General features: G+C 44.7%; 8 protein-coding genes across 8 annotated transcripts; 4 read left to right on the forward strand and 4 right to left on the reverse strand.

The window, feature by feature from the left end:
• Positions 1-585: 585 nt before the first annotated feature.
• N7478_005225 (uncharacterized protein) lies at positions 586-1,445 on the forward strand (the record flags this gene model as incomplete). The annotated part of the gene is made up of 2 exons (XM_056921439.1): positions 586-597; positions 729-1,445. The coding sequence occupies 2 exons, from the start codon at positions 586-588 to the stop codon at positions 1,443-1,445; spliced, it is 729 nt and encodes a 242-aa protein (XP_056779476.1).
• An 890-nt stretch (positions 1,446-2,335) lies between these two features.
• Positions 2,336-3,624, forward strand: N7478_005226 (recombinase RAD51; the record flags this gene model as incomplete). Its single annotated transcript, XM_056921440.1, has 4 exons — positions 2,336-2,422; positions 2,504-2,583; positions 2,669-2,736; positions 2,813-3,624. The coding sequence occupies 4 exons, from the start codon at positions 2,336-2,338 to the stop codon at positions 3,622-3,624; spliced, it is 1,047 nt and encodes a 348-aa protein (XP_056779477.1).
• A 405-nt stretch (positions 3,625-4,029) lies between these two features.
• Positions 4,030-8,145, forward strand: N7478_005227 (nucleoporin Nup120/160; the record flags this gene model as incomplete). Its single annotated transcript, XM_056921441.1, has 4 exons — positions 4,030-4,666; positions 4,748-6,284; positions 6,365-6,891; positions 6,950-8,145. 4 exons carry the CDS (start codon positions 4,030-4,032, stop codon positions 8,143-8,145), a joined length of 3,897 nt encoding a protein of 1,298 aa, XP_056779478.1.
• Positions 8,146-10,758: 2,613 nt separating this feature from the next.
• N7478_005228 (Cation transporter) lies at positions 10,759-11,270 on the forward strand (the record flags this gene model as incomplete). The annotated part of the gene is made up of 2 exons (XM_056921442.1): positions 10,759-10,855; positions 11,164-11,270. The coding sequence occupies 2 exons, from the start codon at positions 10,759-10,761 to the stop codon at positions 11,268-11,270; spliced, it is 204 nt and encodes a 67-aa protein (XP_056779479.1).
• Positions 11,271-12,152: 882 nt separating this feature from the next.
• abr2 (laccase abr2) lies at positions 12,153-14,172 on the reverse strand (the record flags this gene model as incomplete). Its single annotated transcript, XM_056921443.1, has 5 exons — positions 12,153-13,172; positions 13,277-13,373; positions 13,422-13,589; positions 13,639-13,802; positions 13,981-14,172. The coding sequence occupies 5 exons, from the start codon at positions 14,170-14,172 to the stop codon at positions 12,153-12,155; spliced, it is 1,641 nt and encodes a 546-aa protein (XP_056779480.1).
• An 871-nt stretch (positions 14,173-15,043) lies between these two features.
• N7478_005230 (uncharacterized protein) lies at positions 15,044-15,819 on the reverse strand (the record flags this gene model as incomplete). Its single annotated transcript, XM_056921444.1, has 4 exons — positions 15,044-15,115; positions 15,185-15,333; positions 15,526-15,582; positions 15,636-15,819. 4 exons carry the CDS (start codon positions 15,817-15,819, stop codon positions 15,044-15,046), a joined length of 462 nt encoding a protein of 153 aa, XP_056779481.1.
• A 2,731-nt stretch (positions 15,820-18,550) lies between these two features.
• N7478_005231 (uncharacterized protein) lies at positions 18,551-19,126 on the reverse strand (the record flags this gene model as incomplete). Its single annotated transcript, XM_056921445.1, has 2 exons — positions 18,551-19,045; positions 19,121-19,126. 2 exons carry the CDS (start codon positions 19,124-19,126, stop codon positions 18,551-18,553), a joined length of 501 nt encoding a protein of 166 aa, XP_056779482.1.
• Positions 19,127-19,371: 245 nt separating this feature from the next.
• On the reverse strand, positions 19,372-19,704 carry N7478_005232 (uncharacterized protein; the record flags this gene model as incomplete). The annotated part of the gene is made up of 2 exons (XM_056921446.1): positions 19,372-19,603; positions 19,652-19,704. The coding sequence occupies 2 exons, from the start codon at positions 19,702-19,704 to the stop codon at positions 19,372-19,374; spliced, it is 285 nt and encodes a 94-aa protein (XP_056779483.1).
• Positions 19,705-21,225: the final 1,521 nt, after the last annotated feature.

Here is a 21,225-nt window from a genome sequence, read left to right on the forward strand (position 1 = left end):
CTGATAATGATACAAATCACAGTAATTTGATTTTTGATTAGATTTATGATGCAAAAGTTTCCTAAAACTTCCATCAACCACCCCAAGTGGCCGAGTGGAACTCAGCTGTCTTATCTTCCTTGGTCTAGTGGTCATGATTTCCGCTTGTCATTAACACCGTCAAGCGCGGGAGACCGGGGTTCGATTCCCCGAGGGAGAGTTTCTTTTTGCATTTTTGATATTTTGTCGCCTATTTTGAACTTCTTCTTTTCATCTACAATAAAAAAAGAGAAAAGAGAAAAAAACAAGTACGTTTACGACCATGTACTGTTAGGAAAGTACATAGCCATCGCCTGTGTTGTTGAACTCTAAAACAACAACTTCAAGCAGGCAGGCGCACCTGGCAGATCTGCCAACAATAGAAAGCCTAGTCACACTGACCTCAATTACAACACGATGTGATCTTTTTCATCACTCATCACTTTTCTTTGCCCAGTTGCCCATGCGGCTCAGTCATCATCAGCTCTCACTGGCACATAACAAGCATAACCTACGAGTGAGGCCATGGCATTCTGGGTTGATTGGCAGTTATGGGAGAAACTCAGCATGGCACGAATGGTCCTACCCTTTAGAAACACTGAGACAGCGCGCTTGGCTAACAACATCTGCAAATTAGGTATTGGCAATCTTGATCGTATGATCCATCTCTGATGCTCCTTTGAATGGCCCAGTACTAACACCCACCCTAGGCTCTTGTGGTCACTTATGGTTGCTGTGTCCTTGTATACAACAGGTGTAGGGTCCGCAGATATGCCGCGATCGAGGCTCGCCAGAAAGAGGAGGAAGCTGGGTTATACCCCATGCTGAAGAAAGATGACATACCATTCGGCGCCAGAGCTCTAGAGAGGGGAGTCGAAGTGCCGGGAATCTGGATTTCCAGCCATAACTCGCCAACGCCCAGTCCCCACGTTCCTAGCACACCGATCAGAAGTCGATCACCAAGCCCAGCCCCGAGGAGTTTCGCAATGCTACCGCGGAGCCTCTCACCAACGGTGGCACTGGATAGTGCTGCATGTCACCTCTCACCTTTACCATCATATGCTCGTCCTGTCACCGAATCCGAAATTGATATTGTCGCAGCCAACAATTACCGATACGAATCATACAGACCCGGTGGGATTTACTCGCCTGGGATCGTAAATAGCACCCCGACGCCGCACAGGCCATTCCATCGTCGAAGTGACACTTTCCCCGGCAATGAGAAGCGTGCTAGTTTCCATACCCGCATATTACGCGCAAGTCAGATTTTCGACAACAGGCGAAATAGGTCTGGGACAAGCGAACAAGACGAAGCGGTTACAGGATCGCCTATCTATGAACATGAATCTCGTTTCCCAACCGAGCAGTACCGGGGTTCACGGGCTCACAGTAAGCGGATAACGTGGCCTCATCACTGCTTGGAGTAAGGAAAACTAACTCATGTATCAAAGGAATCCTTCGCCGACGATCATCCGAGGAGTTCAGACGCAGAATTAGCCAAATATTCAACGAGAGAATACATATGAATATGCCTGCCGAAGGACTCCAATTCAACCCCAATTTTTCAGAAAGCCAGAGACGTAGGCTTCGTCGTTCGATACTGTCGCCTTTTCGGTCCTCGCATTATTGATTTGCTAAGGCTTTCTTTTCTTGGTACAATGATCCACTCGGGAGATGTAACGACAATATGTTCCTTAGGACATAACCATGGGCCGAGCCCAAAACATGAGCAGTGAACATTACATGAACGGGGGAAGATAGCAAGACCAGGTTTGTTTTTTTTTACTTTCTTCTTGATTATAGCTGAAAAAGGGATATCGCGGGGGGGGGCTTGAATTAGTATAAAGCAGCAGCGTTCCTTGAGTGCATGTCCAAAATTTTATTTGTATTTCTTACAGAGAGACGAGTCACATCGAAGACAATTGCCCATCCTTATCGTAAATAGTTTGTGATGATTATACCCAAACGGTGATAGCGTTGTTGTTGTTGCCTTGTCCATTTGGTAGACTTCGCACGTGACTGCGCGACACACTGGACGCGTCTGGGGAAAAGAATCATTTGGATTCGTGTAGAGCACCAGTCTTTGCCACAAACAGGAATTTATGGGCCACGGCTGCCTAGTGACTCATTTCAATCTCATCCCAAGTGATTATACCCCTTATTAAAGTTCGACCATACCCCTTGAACTACGCCTCAACATCTATCGCCAGAAGACAGCTCGACGCGTTTTGTCAGAGATAACTCCTCGAACACTACCTCATTAGCTGCGACAGCCGAAACCTGAAAACCGAAAAACCAACGATAAGGCGCCTACAGGATGGAGAATAATGGAGAGGCTCAAGGCGAACATGAAGATAGCCAACTGCCAGGCCCAGGTGCTCCAACTCCGCTTTCTGCCCTGGAGGTGAGTAATGTTTCCAATGGGATAACATAACTATGTCTACATCTCCATTATCCGGCGACGTACTCACAATGTGGTATTTAGGGACTCGCGGGGTTGACTGGGAGAGACATCAAGTTATTTGTGGATGCAGGATATCACACAGTTGAGGCAGTCGCCTATACGTACGTCTTGGGCCCATACAGCAGAAGTACCACTGGTTTATGTGGAATGGCTTAGACAGATGCTTATATGATGTGAATTCTTTAGTCCGAAGCGATTGCTGGAACAGATAAAAGGAATTTCGGAGCAGAAGGCGACAAAGGTCTTAGTAGAAGGTACGTTTCTATTTATGTCGCCATAACAGGCCGCTGTCCAACCGAGGGACATGACCAATGATAATGTTTGATATAGCCGCCAAACTAGTTCCAATGGGCTTTACCACAGCGACCGAAATGCATGCTCGACGAAGCGAGCTCATCTCTATTACAACGGGATCCAAACGCTTGGACACACTACTAGGTGGTGGTGTCGAGACTGGTTCAATCACGGAGATATTTGGAGAATTCAGAACGGGTAAAAGTCAGATTTGTCATACGCTGGCTGTCACTTGTCAACTACCCTTTGATATGGGTGGAGGAGAAGGGAAGTGTCTTTACATCGACACAGAGGGAACCTTTCGCCCAGTTCGACTTCTTGCCGTGGCACAAAGATTTGGGCTAGTTGGTGAGGAAGTCCTCGATAATGTGGCATATGCTCGTGCCTATAACTCGGACCATCAATTGCAGCTGCTGAACCAGGCGTCTCAGATGATGTGCGAGACTCGATTTTCGCTGCTTGTGGTGGACTCAGCGACCGCGCTCTACCGAACAGATTTCAATGGACGCGGAGAGTTATCGTCACGACAGACTCATCTGGCGAAGTTCATGCGCACCTTGCAGCGCTTGGCTGATGAATTCGGTATTGCAGTTGTTATTACCAACCAGGTTGTGGCTCAAGTTGACGGCGGTCCATCCTCCATGTATAACCCCGATCCCAAGAAACCCATTGGTGGTAATATTATTGCCCATGCCAGTACCACGCGACTTAGTTTGAAGAAGGGTCGTGGTGAGACTCGAGTTTGCAAGATTTACGACAGTCCCTGTTTGCCAGAAAGCGATTGTCTCTTTGCTATTAACGAGGATGGCATTGGCGACCCCAATGAGAAGGACATGGAAAATGACTAAGCCATAGATCTGCTTTTTCTATTATCACCCCTGTTTCCTATTATTTTTTGACACGATTTTAGTGACTTGACGAGCCTATTCAATATCCCTTGTACTTAACCTTGACTGCGTGGGTGTGAAGAAAATATTGGCATAAACCGATTATAGTGTGTCCTTGCATATGTATTTTAATTGAATAATATCTGCTATTAGTATTCTCTCTTATATGAATAGAATTGAAAGAAAAATAAATAGTTATTTCTAAGTAGAAAACATGCCTAGTTGATGTTGCGGGTCAAAGTCCAAGCGCGCCAAGACTTTGTTTTTTGAGAGCTCCAGCTTTCCGCCCTGCAACTCTTTCCCGCCTTGAAGACATGGGAAGTCTGAGACGACCCTGATCCTTGTGCAGTCCCAGAGCTGTTCGCCATGGCGAAAATCTACAAAGATACCAGGGTTGACCTGCGACCATTTTCGCCAACCACTGTTGCCAATATCCAAATTTCTCCAGAGAGCGCGCTACGCCGGACACGCTTTTCGATCTCATCATCGGCCGACCACGAACCCCCCGTCGCGAAGGACGAAGACGAATTTGCCAAACGATATCTTGCCACGCAAGGGACGGTCTATTTTCGCAAGCGCAAGACCTACCCCCGAACCTTCTTATGGAGGGTGATCAATGACAACAAGGTGTTGGAACTTCAATGCGCGGACCTCACCAAGGCCGGGTTAGAGCAGTTTGAGTACAACGTAACACTACGATTGAACTTCTCCGAGCAGATTATTCCCTCTGGCGTCGCACTAGCAGATCATGAAGATCATGAGGTGCTCAGTGTGTTCGTGATCACGACCTCGAAACAACTACATACATTGTCCCTCCGACCTGAGTTCTTCCGAAGAATCGAATCAATTGACGAAAACGTTACAGACTGGTGCAAGACATGTGTTCCTGCGCCACTCTCATTCTCTCACCCTCACCGATTACACGCCAGCAGTCCACTTGAGCTGTTTGTTTCTCTTGATAACGGCGCACTCTTACGCCTGACTCGCAGAGCCGGGGACGATGGTGGGTGCCTGATGGCCTATTTTTTTTTCTACACAACGATTGGTTTTAAAGAATTACGGGACTAACCTTAAATTCGAATAGGTTCTCATTGGACCCCTCTTACCTTTGACGAACGAACATGGGGTGCTTCGATCCGGGGCCTTGTGAAATGGAATGCAGCCTCCTCGCTTCGCCATAATGGACGAAGCCTCGACCTGAATGTTGCCAATACCATTGCCACGACTTCCGACGAGACATATGTATTCGCTGTTACCTTGAATCACACGTTGAAGATCTGGAATCTGGCGACGAACAAGTTGGCAGCGACAAAGGATCTACTCGGACGTACAATCGATCCTGACACCGTACCATACACTTTGAACCCTGCCGAGACATCTTTCATTCGAGTTTTCAAAGCAGAAAGGGCCTTGGATGGAAGCCATCGCTTCTTTGTGGTGACATACTCTCCATTTGAAGACGGCCGATTTAAATTCTGGGCTGTGAAGGGCGGCCTCACGTCTGATCTAGTCATTGAGGATCTTTTCGCTGATGCGATTTTCCGACCTGTTGATCCAGATGTCACAGGCAACATGTTCTGGAATATTGCGGACTTCCAACTCAAGTCTATGGATGAAGGCAAAGGAATGGAGCTGTGGGTGCTTTGGAGGAATCATGGCCTTTATCAGCTATATACCCTTCATTTCGACCTTCAAACCTTGGTCAAAGATTGGGAGAATAATTGGGTCTCCACGACATTTGAAGCGCATCGACAGGAAACGTTACCTGCTCCGGTTCTGGATGATGTGGTTGATCCAACCGAGAAATGGCTCGAATACCTTTTGCATCCCAATCGATACCTGCCAGAAGTTCTAGAGACTGCTCTAGCCATCTATCAAGAAGCACTGAAGCCTTTGTCGAATTCATCCTCTGGAATCCTAAAGAAAGATATCCCCTTGGCGGAGAGATTGTGCTCTACCGTCGCAGCAACAGTCTCTCTGCGCAAGTATGCTGAAGATGAGATGGGCTATAGCCGTTACCGAACAGACACAGATGCGAAATGGCGCCAGTTCTGGCAAGTTGCAGATGATCTTAACAAACGGCGATTTGAACCGGTATCATTGACTTACGATTCGTATTTTGAAATGCCTTGGCTTCTTCTCTCTGATGCTTGCGCGGTTGTCCGCGAGTGCAATACTACCGAATTATTTGTGCATAACACTGGCTCCGATCTTAGTGATGAAAAGCCGAAGATTGCAGATCGCTGGAAGCACCGCAATTTGAGCGCTGAACTAGGGGGCTTATATGAACAAGCCTCTTCATTGATGAAGGTTGCGTCGGAATTCAGGAAACGATTTTCCGCCGAGCTTGATGCAGCATGTCGGGCTGCTCTTGATACTGAGATCTACAGTGAACCCGCGTCATCCATTACTGACCGGATGGACAATTTCCGTGAGCGCTGTGAATTCGCAGATCAAATTTCCAATAAGACATTCGATAGCCTGGTTTCAGCTTTGAATGAGAACTTGGATGCCGAGAACTTGCCAGGGGAAGCCTTCGACGCCATTATCGACACAATCCCGCTTGGTTTCAATGGAAAGGATTCAGAACTCCAATCAACTTTTTTGGGGCTCGAGTTCTCGTTAGTGGAGCCCTAGAAACTATTCTTTTGAACCGCCGCATTCTCTTTGATCTACTGATCTTGGTTACGTTTGTGGACAGCGAAATTGAACAAGGAGGGCGTTCTAGCTTTGATGCCGCAGGTCTATTCTCTAACATCATTGAGCTAATCAAAGAATACGAAATGATGCATTGGCTCAGCTCCAACGTTCGGAAATGCGCCGACAAGCCTGCAAATAACCGGTCTGATATTTCGACTCCGACATTTTCCTTGAAAGACGCCAAATCTAAGACAAAGAACCAGAGGACAGCGACAATCCTTGAAGATCTGTTTGTTACCGATATCAAGCCGCGTCAAACGATTGGAATGCCCCAGAGCTATGCACTGAGTCTGGGCATCCGAGATGTTTTGGCTTGGGTCACACGCCCGGGGGAGGTGGCGTACCCCAATGCTTTGGCATATATCCAATGCGATCTCATTGCCAAGAACAATATCGACCTTGCATGGGATTTCCTTCGATTTCAAGCAAGTACTTCATGGGCGACTTATGTTAAAGGGCGCTTGTATGTTGCTATGTCAGAATTTGATGTTGCCGCAATCTACTTCCGGAAAGCGGCATACTTGCTTTGTAAGTTACTGATCTGGTTTATTTTATTTGAACTTGGCAAGCTAATATTTCCTACTAGCCTGCGGCAAACCCTTGGGCAACCTGCATGAGATGTCTTCCACACTCCTGGATCTTGTCTCGGTGAACTGCTTCCATAATGGTGTCCCGAAGTATTATCAGCACATTCTTTCAGTATTCGAGCAAGTGCGATCGTTCTCACATGTAGCGGATTTCGCTAGTCTAGCGCTGCAGGCCCTTGATTCGGAAGCATGGGCGGAGCAAGACCCCGATTACACGAGTATGCGAACTGACCTGCTCTCACGCCTTTTCCATGCATCACTCAAGACCTGCCAATTTGACCAGGCATATTCTGCCTTGGCTCGATACCATGATCTTGCTCTACAGCGTTCTGCTCTCAGTTCACTCATATCTCACATCCTCACTGTCTGCGGGCCTGGAGTCGCAGGCCTTGAGCAAATTCTCCGTTTCCCCACGTCTATCGTGCCTAATATTGCATCCCACATTGACGAAATTCTTGTTAATCTCGCCCGCAAACAAACTTCTTTCAATTCATGGCTGGATATAGATACCAATGAGACCGACAGTGCACCCGATTACCACCGTATCTTACAAGCCTACCGGATCGCTCGCAGGGACTACCGCGGCGCTGCTGAGATTGCTTACCGCAATGTTCAGCGTCTCCGCCAGGCAAGAGACACTCCGTCCTCTGCGATTGTCCGCAAGGGTAAGAAAGAAGTTGAAGAAGCTGTTGTTCCTGAAGATGACCCCGAGAGCAAAGAGATTCGGCACGAGCTCTTGTCATTGATAAATCTCTTGGCATCAGTCGATAAGAGCGAAGCATACATCCTTGTCGAGACTGGTCCGCTGTCATTCTCCAGCGCATTTGCCGACCCATCACATACTCGCCCCCGTAGTTCTCATGCCGATGAAGACGGCAATGTTTTCATGGATGATGCGGACGTAGGGTCGCCTGTCTCATTCAATGCCGGACGTCGCTCTTCCAGCGCTTCCTTTGGGTCTACAGGGCGCCGAGGAAGCCGTTCATCTATTAGCGGCGGACGCAGTGGCGTGTCGTTCAAACCCGTCATCGAACAACCCCAAGAGCGTGTCATTGTTACCCTCGAACATCTGCGCCACGAATTCCAATCTGAATTGGACCGTGTTAGTCGCATTGAGCGCGGTGATTGGGAATTTGGTCTTCTGGACGATGACGAGGAGGATATCGATAACGATGAAACGATGGTACTTTCTTAGAGAGCATCTGTGGCCATTTTTGAACAGTCTATACCTTTGCTCTTATGTTCCTTGTATGTGGAGGACTAAGGACGGACGATATTCAATCTTAACAAAATTTTCTGGCAATTTCTTTTTATGCAGCTGGGAATTGACATCGGTGGAGTTTCACGCATCATGTCTGAATAGCTTTATTTTTTCTCGATTCATAGGATAGTTATGTGCAAAATAGGATCTCACATGTTTTTGATGATAGTTTCTCTCTACATTTAGCAACACATACCTCGTATGTGCCCATCAGTATTCAGGGAAGAAATTTATATCTACAGATGTAGGGATATGGCCAACAAGGCATGCGCTACATTTTGAATCAGCCATAGGTCGACTACTACTACGTACAGCCGACCAATATTTACTAAGGCTTCTTAGTTGTTGTCTCTCTCTCCATGTCTCTCTATCTCTAAAGTTCATCTTCGCACGCTGATATTCGAAGTATGATCAATCAATTCCTCAGTCTGACAAATCATTATTAGAGATCATTCAAATTGCAAGACTACAGAGCATTGTCTTTTTGCATTGAAATCTATTGTGGCTTCTTAATAATCAGATCGTTACTACAGCCAAGGAATCCAGGGCTGACCTACGTTGCATGTACTCAAAGAAGAAAACTCTTGGCTGATGCTACCCAGGAGATCTGTTCTATTTTCATTCATCAACCTCAATGGACTTTTTGAATGCAGTTCAAACTACTCTAGTTGATTCGGATCAACACCGCAATTATATGTTAGTGGCCATGAAGTCCTGCTTGCTTCTCATGTTTCTCGCATTTTTTAAAAGAAATCTTTTCATTTTTAATCTAAGAAGAATCGACCGGAGGATTGCCTAGACTCTTGAAGGCCAGGATCCTCGCCCATTGTTTTGTCGAGTTCACATACTTCAGCCCTGCATTTGAGACAACCCGGCCCGTCGTCCCTTGGAATGTCTAGGAATTATAGCCAATTATATTACATCGGGAGTGCATCATGTTGAGTCTTATCATCAGCAAGATCGCTCCAGGACTTAAATTACAAGGCAGTCCTCGGAGCAAAGTGGAATGCCCAGGCTGAAGAAATACCATATCAGCATTCTTCGTACAATTCTGTAGCAAAAAGCGTTAAACGTGATGCTTAGGATAGGGAAGATGGAGATCTGTACCGACAGGGGCGAGCTTGGTGCCGAGAAAGTGAACCATTTGATTTCCCTTATGAACTGTCGCCGATCCTCACTGCTATTCATAACTCGGAAGCAGCGAGGATACAGATCATCGTCAATGGCAAGACTTTTGGATTGCAATCCTCTTACTTTGCACTATGTATATTTTATTGCCATATCAGTGATCGGCAGTGTGATCATTTATATGACTTCAATGCCGATCTCTGATCTACAATATGCTGACGCGTCATTCATGAGCTTCAGTGCCATGACAGGGACTGGGCTGAACGTGGTACGTTCAGTTTGTCAGATCGATCTAAAAATACGTCGAGTTGCTAACAATATCCCAAGGTCAGTCTGTCTTCGTTGACAGTTGTTCAACAAGGTACTATATTTACCCTTTTTATATTAGGACACGCTATTCCAATACTGGGTGTCCTGTCCTTTATCCGTGCTCGAACGCTTTGCTCCATCCTGAGAGAAGCGACTCATAATGAGATAGCTTATCAAAATGAGCATAAAACGCGACCTTTAAGTCAAAATATACCGGAGATTCCGCATGAGAAAGAAGTTCCCCTACCGAAAGAAATACCTTCACTGGAATTCAAACCAAAAGCGGTGGAATCGCTGGCAAAAATTTCAGTTATTGGAGAGCATGAGCCATGCAAGGAGGAAGACTGCACCGTTATCACTGATCTGACGAACCCCACCCAAATCCAACAATTTGTCGTTACCGATGAAAAAAGAAAGGCCAAGAACAGAGGTAGCTTTGTTTCGCGTAGTCTTCTTCGACTGAAGGTTGCCGTGCGAATTTTGAAATGCTATCTGAACTGGACAGTTCCCGCTGACCTCCCTGAGTCTGACGGGATTGAATGCCGAGCACTGTTTTTTCTCTCTGGATTTATTCTTCTCTACTTTATTACCTTTCTGTTTTTCGGTATCTTGATACTTGGGCTTTGTTTGCATTTTTCCTATTCAGAAGTTCCCCTCAGTTATGGAGTCTCGCCATTCTGGGCTGGTGCTTTTCTTGCAACGTCTGCATTTGTCAACAATGGAATGTCTCTCATCGATACTGATATGGCTGCCTTCCAAAAAGAGTGAGTGCTGCCAAGTGAGAGCATTTCCTTGTAAATATGCTAATTTTGTGCCGAGTAGCTTCGCTCCTCTTCTTATCTGCTCCGTCCTGATTCTAGCGGGCAATACCCTTTTTCCTTGTCTCCTGCGCCTGTCTATTTGGAGCGTGAAACGAATACTACCACAAAGACCAAAATGGCGGATTTGGCGTCAAACCCTTGACTTCGCTCTTGCAAACTCCCAAAAAGTCGTACGCTCTTGGTCTGTTCAACATGCTGAAGCTAACCAAGCTGATAGGTCTGTTCCTCCCTGTACCCTACCTGGCATACCTGGTTTCTACTTGGTACGATATTGGTGCTCAATAGCATCATGTGGGGGGCTTTTGAGCTTGCATCTATCCAGGACCAGGAAATAAGGTCCCTTTCTGGTGGAAACCGAGCTCTGGACGGCCTTTTCCAATCGCTATGTATGTGTTTGACATCCGGTGGCATATTGTTAGTGGCATATTGTTAGTGCTAATAAATTATCAAAGCTGTACGTGGTGGCGGTTTTTCCGTAGTGACATTTTCTAAGTTACCGCAAGGGCTTCTCATCCTATATGGTATGTCTCTCCTTTATTCTTATTATTCTTTTATATACACTATTAGAATTGTGCATCAAAATTATTTACTAACGGAATTGCCAACAGGCTTAATGATGGTAAGAAGCCCAAACTTATGATTCGAAAGAAGTTTGTCTAGCTGACTTGTCAATAGTATATCTCTGCTTTTCCAGTGTCGGCAGCAATTGGGTATGGCTTATATCTCATCCTTTCTAAGAAAGATCCTGACGAACAGCAGAAGCACGAAACTTTCCGAAAAACATCAAGCAGATATCTCTAGTATTGAAGAAGCAGAGTCAATATCTAATACCCCAACAAAAGATCAATATCGTCCACGCCTGGCACAGAGCTGGCTTTTTTATCAACAACTTCGCTCGCAATTCAGCCATGATATTTGGTGGCTATCAGTTACTGTTCTTTTCATAAGTATCGCCGAGTCTGATCACTATAAGGCTGAGCCTATTTCTTTTTCGACATTCAATATTATTTTCGAAGTTGTGTCTGCATATAGTTGTGTCGGCGCGAGTATTGGATACCCGGGGAAAAATTACGCTTTTTGTGGAGCATGGCACACCTTCAGCAAGATTTTATTGATTGCAGTCTCATTGAAGGGTCGATTACGCGGGGTTTCCATTGCAATTAACAAGTCAAGTTTGCTTCATGGGTCTCCGACGAGAATGCCAGAGGACCTCAAACTGTAAAGAGAGAGCAGCCTTATTTCAAGGTGATTAGAAGACTATCAACTGTTTGAATATTTGATCAAAATGCATTTTTAGCCTGTACGATGTAATATAAATCAGTGTATAATCATTTTATTGAGAAAGCCTCTCACCTTTTCTAGTACTAGTATATGCACGTAATTCAAGTTTCAACAATACTAGTATATTATGAAATACTGCATATGTTGAATGTTCTAAAGTTGGCCTCCTATTCTTGCTTGAAAATCGCTTAGTAGCTATGAAGTTGAAATTTCTTTATACATGTATATCTTCGTAAATTAAAGAAATTGAAAGTTTTAATCCTAGAGAACGCTTCCCACGCTATTATTGCTCCTTGAGTAATGAATATACATCTCAGTGCGCATTTGTTCCATTTCGTATTCGTATACCACAACCCGCCCTCCATGAAGTGTTTTCACGGTGAATATAAAATTTCCGATTGTTCATATAGTTGGAAGCTCAGGCCAAGCATCTATGCCATCCAGTATAACCATCCCCATGCCTGAAGCCAGATGCGTTTCTGTATGACAATGTAGTAGAAACGCGCCTGGGTTTTCAACATGATATCGAATAGCAACCCAAGCCTCACCAGCCGGTGAAGTAACAAATGTGTCTCTGTATGTGGGAACTTCGTAAAAGCTACCCGGAGAATCCTTTGCTGCATCACTGATAGAGCTCCAGTTAAATTTTCCTTGGCTTGCACCAATCAAAAAAGCTTTGTTAGAATGCTTGTGGATTGGGTGAGGGGGCTGAAGATAGGTTCCCTCTGGAATCGCAAGTTGAAAAACAATGTCCACCCAGGTATTGTTCTTGGTTTCTATTTTGAGAGCAGAAGCTAACTCAGTTGTTTGTGGATTGAAAAGAACGGGCTGAATTTCAGCCAGGTTTGCTGGAAGAAATGAAGTGCCATCCAAAGTCCACTCCCATGATGAGTTGATTCTGCCCAAGGTGAGAAGATGAAAATCGTCGGCATAGGTTGCTGGCTGAATTGGAGGATATGGAGGTAAGCTGGTAGTATTCAATGAGATAACCGAAGATGTTGTATTAAGCCCTCCATAAGTGATGTATGGTATGGATTGGCGCTGGTTCTCATCTCCACCTCTATAGCTAAGCGTTGCAAACCCAGAGATAACTTGATTACCGTTTCCTGCTATCCGGACTGTGTAGTTTCCTGGGTTTTGGTCTAGACGTACCATGACAGAGTATCGTTGTCCATTGTATATCGGTATTGAGTGGGCGAGTTGTGGCTCGACTGAACGGCCATCAACTTCGTACACATACATTGGGTGCTCATCAATAGATAAGACAAGAGCTTTAATTCCAGCTGCACTGATGAAGTTAAAACTAACCCATTCATCGTCAGAGTCGACTTGGAACACTGATTGAAGGCCCTCACTCGGGATACAGCCGGAGTTTAAATTGCCTGGAAGTGCATCGGGATGGTGCTCCCAAAAGCCTTGCAACTGTGGCAAAAATGGATCGCATCTGCTAGTTGTGAGAAAAAGGATATCTGATTTTGAATGAAGGAGATTAGATCTCACCCTTTGTCAGTTAGAGTTGCATTCACAATAGCTTTGACTTCTGGTGCTTGCATATCGGTCAACTCTTCAGGATCCTTGCAATAGACAGAACCCTGGCCATTGACCAGAATACTATCAGAGCAACTATTGGAATTAGTTTGGGGATCTCCGACACTTGGCTTGTAAACTTACAAAATATCATATCCTGTATCCATTTCGGCTTGCATATAGGCATCCGACGTTAGATGGTCCCAATCGGAAAGAAGAACAAGTTGCGGGTCTCTTCGAGCATTCTCCATGGCTTCTATATCTGTAGGATCACTCGAGATCATTGACACTGGTGAATCGCCAGACGATGGTCTGGATTGAACTTAGTATAGCAGATGAAACATCTACAAAACAGACTAACCTTATGTAGATGGCACCGTACAAGCCATCCATCATCCTGGCCTTATCGTGCGAATGATACCAGTATGTTCCATATTGATCCGCATGCCACTTGTATGTATATTTCTGACCTGGTCGTATGCCCCATTGTGAAAGACCAGATACTCCATCAGCCCATGGGGTACCCTGCTGCCTAAACTCCGCAAAATATCACGCCAATTAGCCAGAAACTTAGTATAAGTGAAGAACTGAGTCATACTGGATCCCATGAAAATGGATTGATTGATTGAAAGGTAGATGGTTTGTCACTTCGATCTTACATGGTCAGCAGTTGAAACTAATAGGTATTCAAAGTCATACTAACAGAAACATCATCACCTTCATCTAGGATTAGAGGCGGGCCAGGGAATTGATCATTGACGAAGATAAATTCTCGCTCTACTCCATTCGGCGACCCCTTCTGCCAGGTAAGCTCTAATGAAAAGTGTACTTGAGCTGCTTGAATCAATGCGGCTAGATTTACCACCGTTGGAACGAGCCATTTTGCACGCGCCATCGTTGTGAATATTTCCGGAAAAGGGGGACTTGACAAAGGATAATCATATATTTGACGGGGAAGACGCGATTCTCGTCCTTTTATTTTATCAATAATTATTGCTCGCATACCTGCCAAGCTAGGAACCTGTTGCTCACATTCTTTTTGGGCCGAACGACTCGACCTTCAAACAACAGATCAGAGGTGAATAAAGGGGGTCTTAAATTTTAGGGACACAGTCCCCGAGTTTCTCTTTCTGAAATCAAGAGCATTGAAGGGGTTTAGTTTGCAAAGGGATGGTACAAGATAAACATTAATTTGGAAGTTGAGAAGAAGGCGGCGAGCTCAAACCCCTTCAGGTCTATTTTATAGTGTATGATATAAAGAGGTAATAGACCCACCTCTATTTAATTGTTAGACTAAATTCGAACAATGTACATCTGCTTGCTCTTAAATTCAAATCGCTCTTTCTCTGGAGCTTGCTGTAAATGCGACCACAGGGTGCGGAGAACAGAACAAAGGCAAATGCCGTTAAGTTTGCAAGAAAGCGATACCGAGTAATTGTCCAACCATTTGTAGGCTCCTTACTTTCGGGTTCATGAAGTGCGCGGAAAAGAATAGTCGAAGAAAGTGAGGTGGACCAGATCACGGCTCCGGGATAGAAAATCGATCGGCGAGCAAGTCCAGTCAGACCAAAGCTGAGGAGCTATTGGCTAATTTCATCGAGTTGGTATCTAACTAGGGATGAAGTTGGAGGTGGAGAGTGATGGGGAGAAGGGGAAAGTTAGGGTAGGAAATCCCGGGAATATGCGGCGCAATTCGGTATCACTCACCCTATAATCTGGGTTGTGAGAAGATACAGGAAGGAGAAACCCGCTCCATAGTTTCGATTTCAGTATACAGGACTCTCGATCGCCACCATTGAGCCCAGCGCGTAGGCGATGGAAGCGCTGATATTGACACACTGATGAGGGAAGGTCAGTCCTGGCTCTTAACATTACTTGGCCGAGATTCACAAATCAAGGGTACCTACAATCACAATAAACGCTTGCTCCGTCACAGTGAATTTCCCAGGATTGAGAATCTCCATAGAGGCACAGTCCATATGGGCAACTTCTCCCATGCCCGACCAATAGGGAACACCAGGATTTGGGCCACAACATAGCCGATTGCGAGTGAAGGCTGAGGAATTGTTAGAAATGTGACTTCCAAGTTTCTTCAACGCAGGACGCAGGACTCACATATCGCAAACCGAAGAACTGATTGACCCCAGAAAAAATTATGACAAAGATTGTCATCAAAATCCAGGCCCGAACAGCTGCGGCAATAAATATAAGTAACAGCTCAGTCATCATTAAGAAACATAGTACTTACTGTTGCATTTGATGGTCGAGTCATCTTTGTTCGAAACACATGCGGCGACTTCGGGGACTGGATAATATTGTTAGATGACACTCCGAACAAACTGACGAGCGTGAACATACAAGGTGATTGGTCTCCCTCAACATTCCAACTGAATGCCTCCACTTGCGTAAGCTCAGCAGACTCTGCTCTGTCCGATTTATATACCCAATCTTTCTCGTCTGGGCTGCTACTCTCCGCTTCCAAGTCTACTTGTGGCGTTTCAGATATATCGGCTTTCTTGGTAACAACATCATTCGATGCCATCTTCCAGTTTGCTTCAAACTTCGTTCGTGGCGTATAATGAGGAAAGAACTTGAGATTCCCCCCCCCCCCCCAAAGCTACCTTCGCGGTCGATGTCATGTTTAAAGAGAGACAAACCATCGATGATACAATAGTACCACCTGATCACGGTAAACCCCACCTTTGTGAGCTGATGTCCAAATTGATACTAGTCAACGTGAGTACCCCAACGATAGAGTAGAAAAATAACCCTAGCCTACGGCAGTCTGAAGGCAAATTTAGAGGTGACGCGCGGAGCCAGAGACTACTTGGAAGTACTATCTCCAGTCTAATGTATGTGCAGACTAACGCATGGGGGCGTGCCTCAATGCTCACCTGGGCATATTCGAATATTACATATTCTCTAGTGGAAGACCGCCTGTACTTGAACGTCTTTGATGAATATGTTTGCATTAAAATCCCCAACAGCAATTTGGATTTGGCTTCTCTGATCATTTTCTTTTTGAAGCCTTCCTTGCATGAATAGAAAGTTTAATGGAATAAAACCAATTAAACTCTTATCGCACGCCAATTGTACTCTAATCCGGCAAATAACTTAGTGTCTTGGTTTCTTGATCTAGGCGCAAATTGGCCGATTTAGCATCGAAGAACCCGTCTCAGTTTTTCCTAGTAGGTGGGGCGCCGTGGGTTCCACTGCAGCAGGTTTATTAATCTTCTTCGCCGTATTCATTCCTTTCGAAATATATTTGAGGCTGGGTTATTTTAATGGGAGCGTTGCAAGTTGAAGAACAGTACTTCCACTGGAAAAATATGCAATCACTGATCCTGAATTTGAGATTAAGGGGAATGCCGCCACCTTGGAATTAGAGATTGTAGGTATAGAAGGTCAGTGCGCGATAAGTTATGGATTAAAGAACCACGGATGGGCAAAGCTCCGATTTGCCCATCGCCTCACAAGAAAATGCCTCGGTTGAGCGTCCGGCGAGGTGTGGAGTATCACTTCAATTTCGCTGTGGAGTCTCTCGCCATGGATTTCAGTCTATTTTCAGTGACAGGCTTTGATCATTTGACACGACTTTCTAACGGATATTCACTGCGGTTGGGCAGGGCTGATGCCCTACTCGTAGCTAGCCGTATCGCCGGAGCATTTGATACATCTTAAATCAGTCGCGAAAAAGGTGGTTCTGGTTAAGAGACATCGCTATACCTTTCTTAATGCAATACAGGAAACTGGACGGTTCGTTAGAGCTTGTGAACCAATGCTCTTATAAATATGACAGCACGTATGGTAGTATAAGTTGAAAGATCGAAGTTAAAGAAGTCAAAAGCAGTTAAATTGATATATTTTCGTAATGCCAAGCCAAGATGATGTGTTCTCCGAAAATCTCCATAAAAGTCTGTAAACTTTACGTCAAGTGAATTAAACACCCGTGTCCTCCTGTTCAATATCGTATGTGGAATCATAGGCTTTCCAAGAATCACAGTTTTGTTTGAGAGAATGATAATCGAACAGACTTTTGATTTCATCATACCGCTCAACAAATTGCAAGGCAAATCCTTCATCGGTATGCTAACCAATATGACAGTGCATAAGCCATGCAGCGGGATTATCTGTTTGAAAGGCAATGAAGAGATAGCCATCACTTACGAGCATCGTTGTATCTCTTCGTGGGGGGTTGTTTTGGGATATAGTGCCGTCCCAAGGATTTGAACCTCGAGCAAGAATGAAGAAATCATGGCCGTGCAAATGAATCGGATGGGCTATTGGCATAGTTGTATTGATAATCAGGTAAACCCATTCATCGACATTGGGAAGTTCAATGACAGCGCTGGAGGCGGAAAAATTGGTTTCATGATGATAAATTTGAAGCAACGTAGGATTATCCCACTCGACCTGCATAGTTGTGCTATTCAAGTTCCAGCGGAACAGATTTTCGAGATTTTTCCCTACGGTCACATCTTCCAAATATTTCCATTCCGCGGAGGCAACGGATTTTGACACAATTGGGACCAAATTTCTGACATCTTCATCGAAACACACGAGTCAATACCATAGTCATATGGGCTAGTCTTAGGTGTGCCTACTTTTGACTGATAATGAAGAATACCTTTAATACTATCAACACTTTCATTATCGGTCCCAGTTTCACTGCATTCTGAATTTCTGTAACATGCCCGGTATATTTCAAGTGAATGAGAATACTTTCGTTTCGTTTAACAAGTCGTTTGCTAGCCTATATAGTTTTCCCCAAAGCTTAACCTACCACATACGACCACAGGGTGTGGAGAACAGGGCTTCCCGTCCGCTCAGCCGTACTTAAGCCACACGCCGGTCAGTTAGTAGTATGGTGGGTGACCACATGCGAATCCTGACTGTTGTATGTTTTTGTTGTTTATCCATCCAGTATTCACTCCGTGTGTTGTATAGCAAATGAAGTTTTTTAAGGTTCGTTAACTCTGTAATATCTTTTTAGTCTAAATGGGCGAGTTTTCGTCAAATAAACTCTTCTCTTCTTTCCTGCCTAAATAAGATTCCCCATTAGATATCCATTTGATAAGGAAGACTGAAACAAACGTGACCTATTTGAAAGAAAAAAAGATTTTTTTTATAGATTGTTCAAAGATAAGGACCGCTTGGTATATGGAGACAAGAGCGACATAGGATCGGTATTGCATTCACTTCAAAATTATATGACAGACTCTCAATTTATTGCATATACCGGTGGGCGACCCTGATTTCTACCAGAGATATTTCTACCGTCGTTGACCATCCATGCTTTCCTGTTGAGAAGCCTTCTTGTTCATTTGTCGAAGCCAAAGGCCAAGGCCAAGAGAAAGAATAATGCCCCCCATACGATACTGAGGCTCATCAGAGCTGGGGAAGAAGTATGACCAGTAAATATTAGAAGAGTTACCAAACAAATTGACCATGGCATACATAATGGCTGGCTTAGTTCTGGTCCGCGGTACAGTGCTGGCGATCCACGCCTGAACCACATTAAATGCGGAATATGATCCAGCACACATCAAAAACATGCCAACATATCTAGGCGCGGTGGAACGTGTGGTGATCAACATGACATTTCCCACGATATCGACAATCAGAGGCCATACAATCAGGATTGCCCTCTTATCCGTGTGCTGCGGCAGAAGGGAATTTCCGAAGGAAGTAAAGAAACCAAATACATACACAGGAGCAGTAATAAGGAGCGTTACAGTACTACTGAATCCGAGTGTCTTGACAATAGACTAATACGAGCAAATTGTTAGTTTTTTCTAAAATATTGTCGATGAATGATAAGGGTACCTACTGGGAAAAAGTACGTCCATGTTTGAGAAGTTAGCTGACAGATTTGAAAACCAATGAGCATCCAAGCTTTAGGATTCGTAAATACATCAATAAGAGCCTGTTTTATCGATCCATTCGCATCAATTGCATCATTGGCTGCCTGTGCTAGTCGCCATTCTGAAAATCTTTGCTCTTGTTCCGAGAGCCATTTGCGCTGACCAGATCGAAGAAAAAGTCAGGAAGTAGAAACACTGAAAGATCACCTGCAACAACAGTTCTTAGGCCCTCAATAATGAACAGGCACCTTTCGTATTTCATTAGCTTCAAAGCTTTTGGACAATGGAAGGAGAATTGCGAACCTCCAACCGGCAAGACCTCCGGCGCCATTTAGACCATTCAAGATACCAGCTGCGAGTAGTCCACCAAATCCATTTGCAATTGTGTTGCCACAATAGAGAATTGCAACGCGAGGTGCAATTTCTTGTGGCTTATACCAAGAGCTGACCAACAGAATATAGCTGTCATCAGTAATTTATTATAGTAAAGGTAGAAAAGGTTGGCCGTACAGTGCACCTGGGAAAAAGGGAGACTGCAACCCCAACAGTACTCGGGCAACCATTATGCCAGTGAAATTCTTGGTAGCCGCAGCGCATATAGAAATACCGCCCCAGATAGAAATGGCAACTGGTATATATCGGGAAGGCTTGACACGCGTAAAAATACATTGCTCGGTATTTGGCCAAGCAAATAACCAACAAACTGTCGAGCTCGATTAGTTCATATTCTTTTCCAAGTTTTCAGAGTATATACTTACCATAATAGCAACAGCAGTCTGGTACTGAGTATCTTCAAGACCTAGGTCTTCCTGCATACCGCCCAGTCGTGCATTTGCAATGTTAGAACGGTCTAGAATACTGAAAATAAAAAGCAGACATGGTGATGAGACTAGATGCAAATCAATTTTGCGAACAACTAGCATAAGTCTGAGTCAATACAAAATCAAGAAAGAAGGTATACTTGGAACTCATTGATACCCACGTCTTTTTTCAAAGCTTCTAGTTTCATCTGAAGTAAGACCTTCGAAAGTGGCCTCTTCTGGAGAAAGTTTTAGGATATCTCCAGATGGCTGGTATTGTCTTTGAGATTTTCCACCTCCATGATTAAATTTCTGGCGACTTATGAAGTCAATTAAACACTAACATTTTGACAAGCTGGCTCGACCGGCTTATTTACTTCCCTTCTTCAGACTTGATGCAGGCCACAAAATGAGGGGTTACCCCAGCCCGGGGTTTCCCCAGGTTTCCCCGACATCCTTATCCGCCCGAGCGGAAATCTATGAGCGGAAATCTATGAGCGGAAACCTGGAGCCACAGAGAAGCTTATCCGCCTCGCAGCGGAAATTTGTGTCTACGGATCACTTTCCTATTGCATACAGACAAGCTAGAGTCAAAGGGCGAAAAGAAGAGAGAGAGACATGCCGATCATTTCAAGTTGTTTGAAGATAGCGTCCAGCGGCGGAAACCCCCCATTTCACCTATCTCAGACCGGCAGACAACTACAACACCTAGCAGGGACATCCTATAATTTGAAGTTCGAATCTTGGAAGATTAAGTAGGTAACTTTGCGAGATTGAGCATTGATACTACTATTCTAATATTTAAATATTTAAATTGCATATAGGAAATAGTTTTCTAATTATCTTCTGACTTGTATCTCTACTTCTTGTTCTACGGTGTATTTATTCAGAGTTTAAAGTACAGATATTGCGTAATAGACGTTAAAGGTTGATATACGTATCTACCAAGCGCTAAATTTCACATTCTGGGTCCCCTCCCCAGCGAGTATCAACAGGCTTTGTCTATATCGCCCGCAGAAACAAGTTGCATAAGCTCATCATCTTGTGCGATAAGCAGCATATCTGAACCCCCTTGCTTGAATTTCCGGCCAGGAAAAGTAACAATCCGCGTCAGGAGTAGCCGGGGCAGCACCAACAGCGAGGCGACTAGAGCCTCGTGTGGGATCATTTCCCAGATATCTCTATCTGAAATACTTTCTAAGTTATACTTCGCGTCCAGCAAGTATTCTGGAGTAGCTGTAAAAGCTTATCTCAATAAGCAGAGAATTCCATAGCTGGGCAGTA

This window comes from Penicillium angulare (genome assembly GCF_028827245.1).
Source record: "Penicillium angulare strain IBT 27051 chromosome Unknown utg000004l_segment0_segment0, whole genome shotgun sequence".
Taxonomy (NCBI): Eukaryota; Fungi; Ascomycota; class Eurotiomycetes; order Eurotiales; family Aspergillaceae; genus Penicillium; species Penicillium angulare.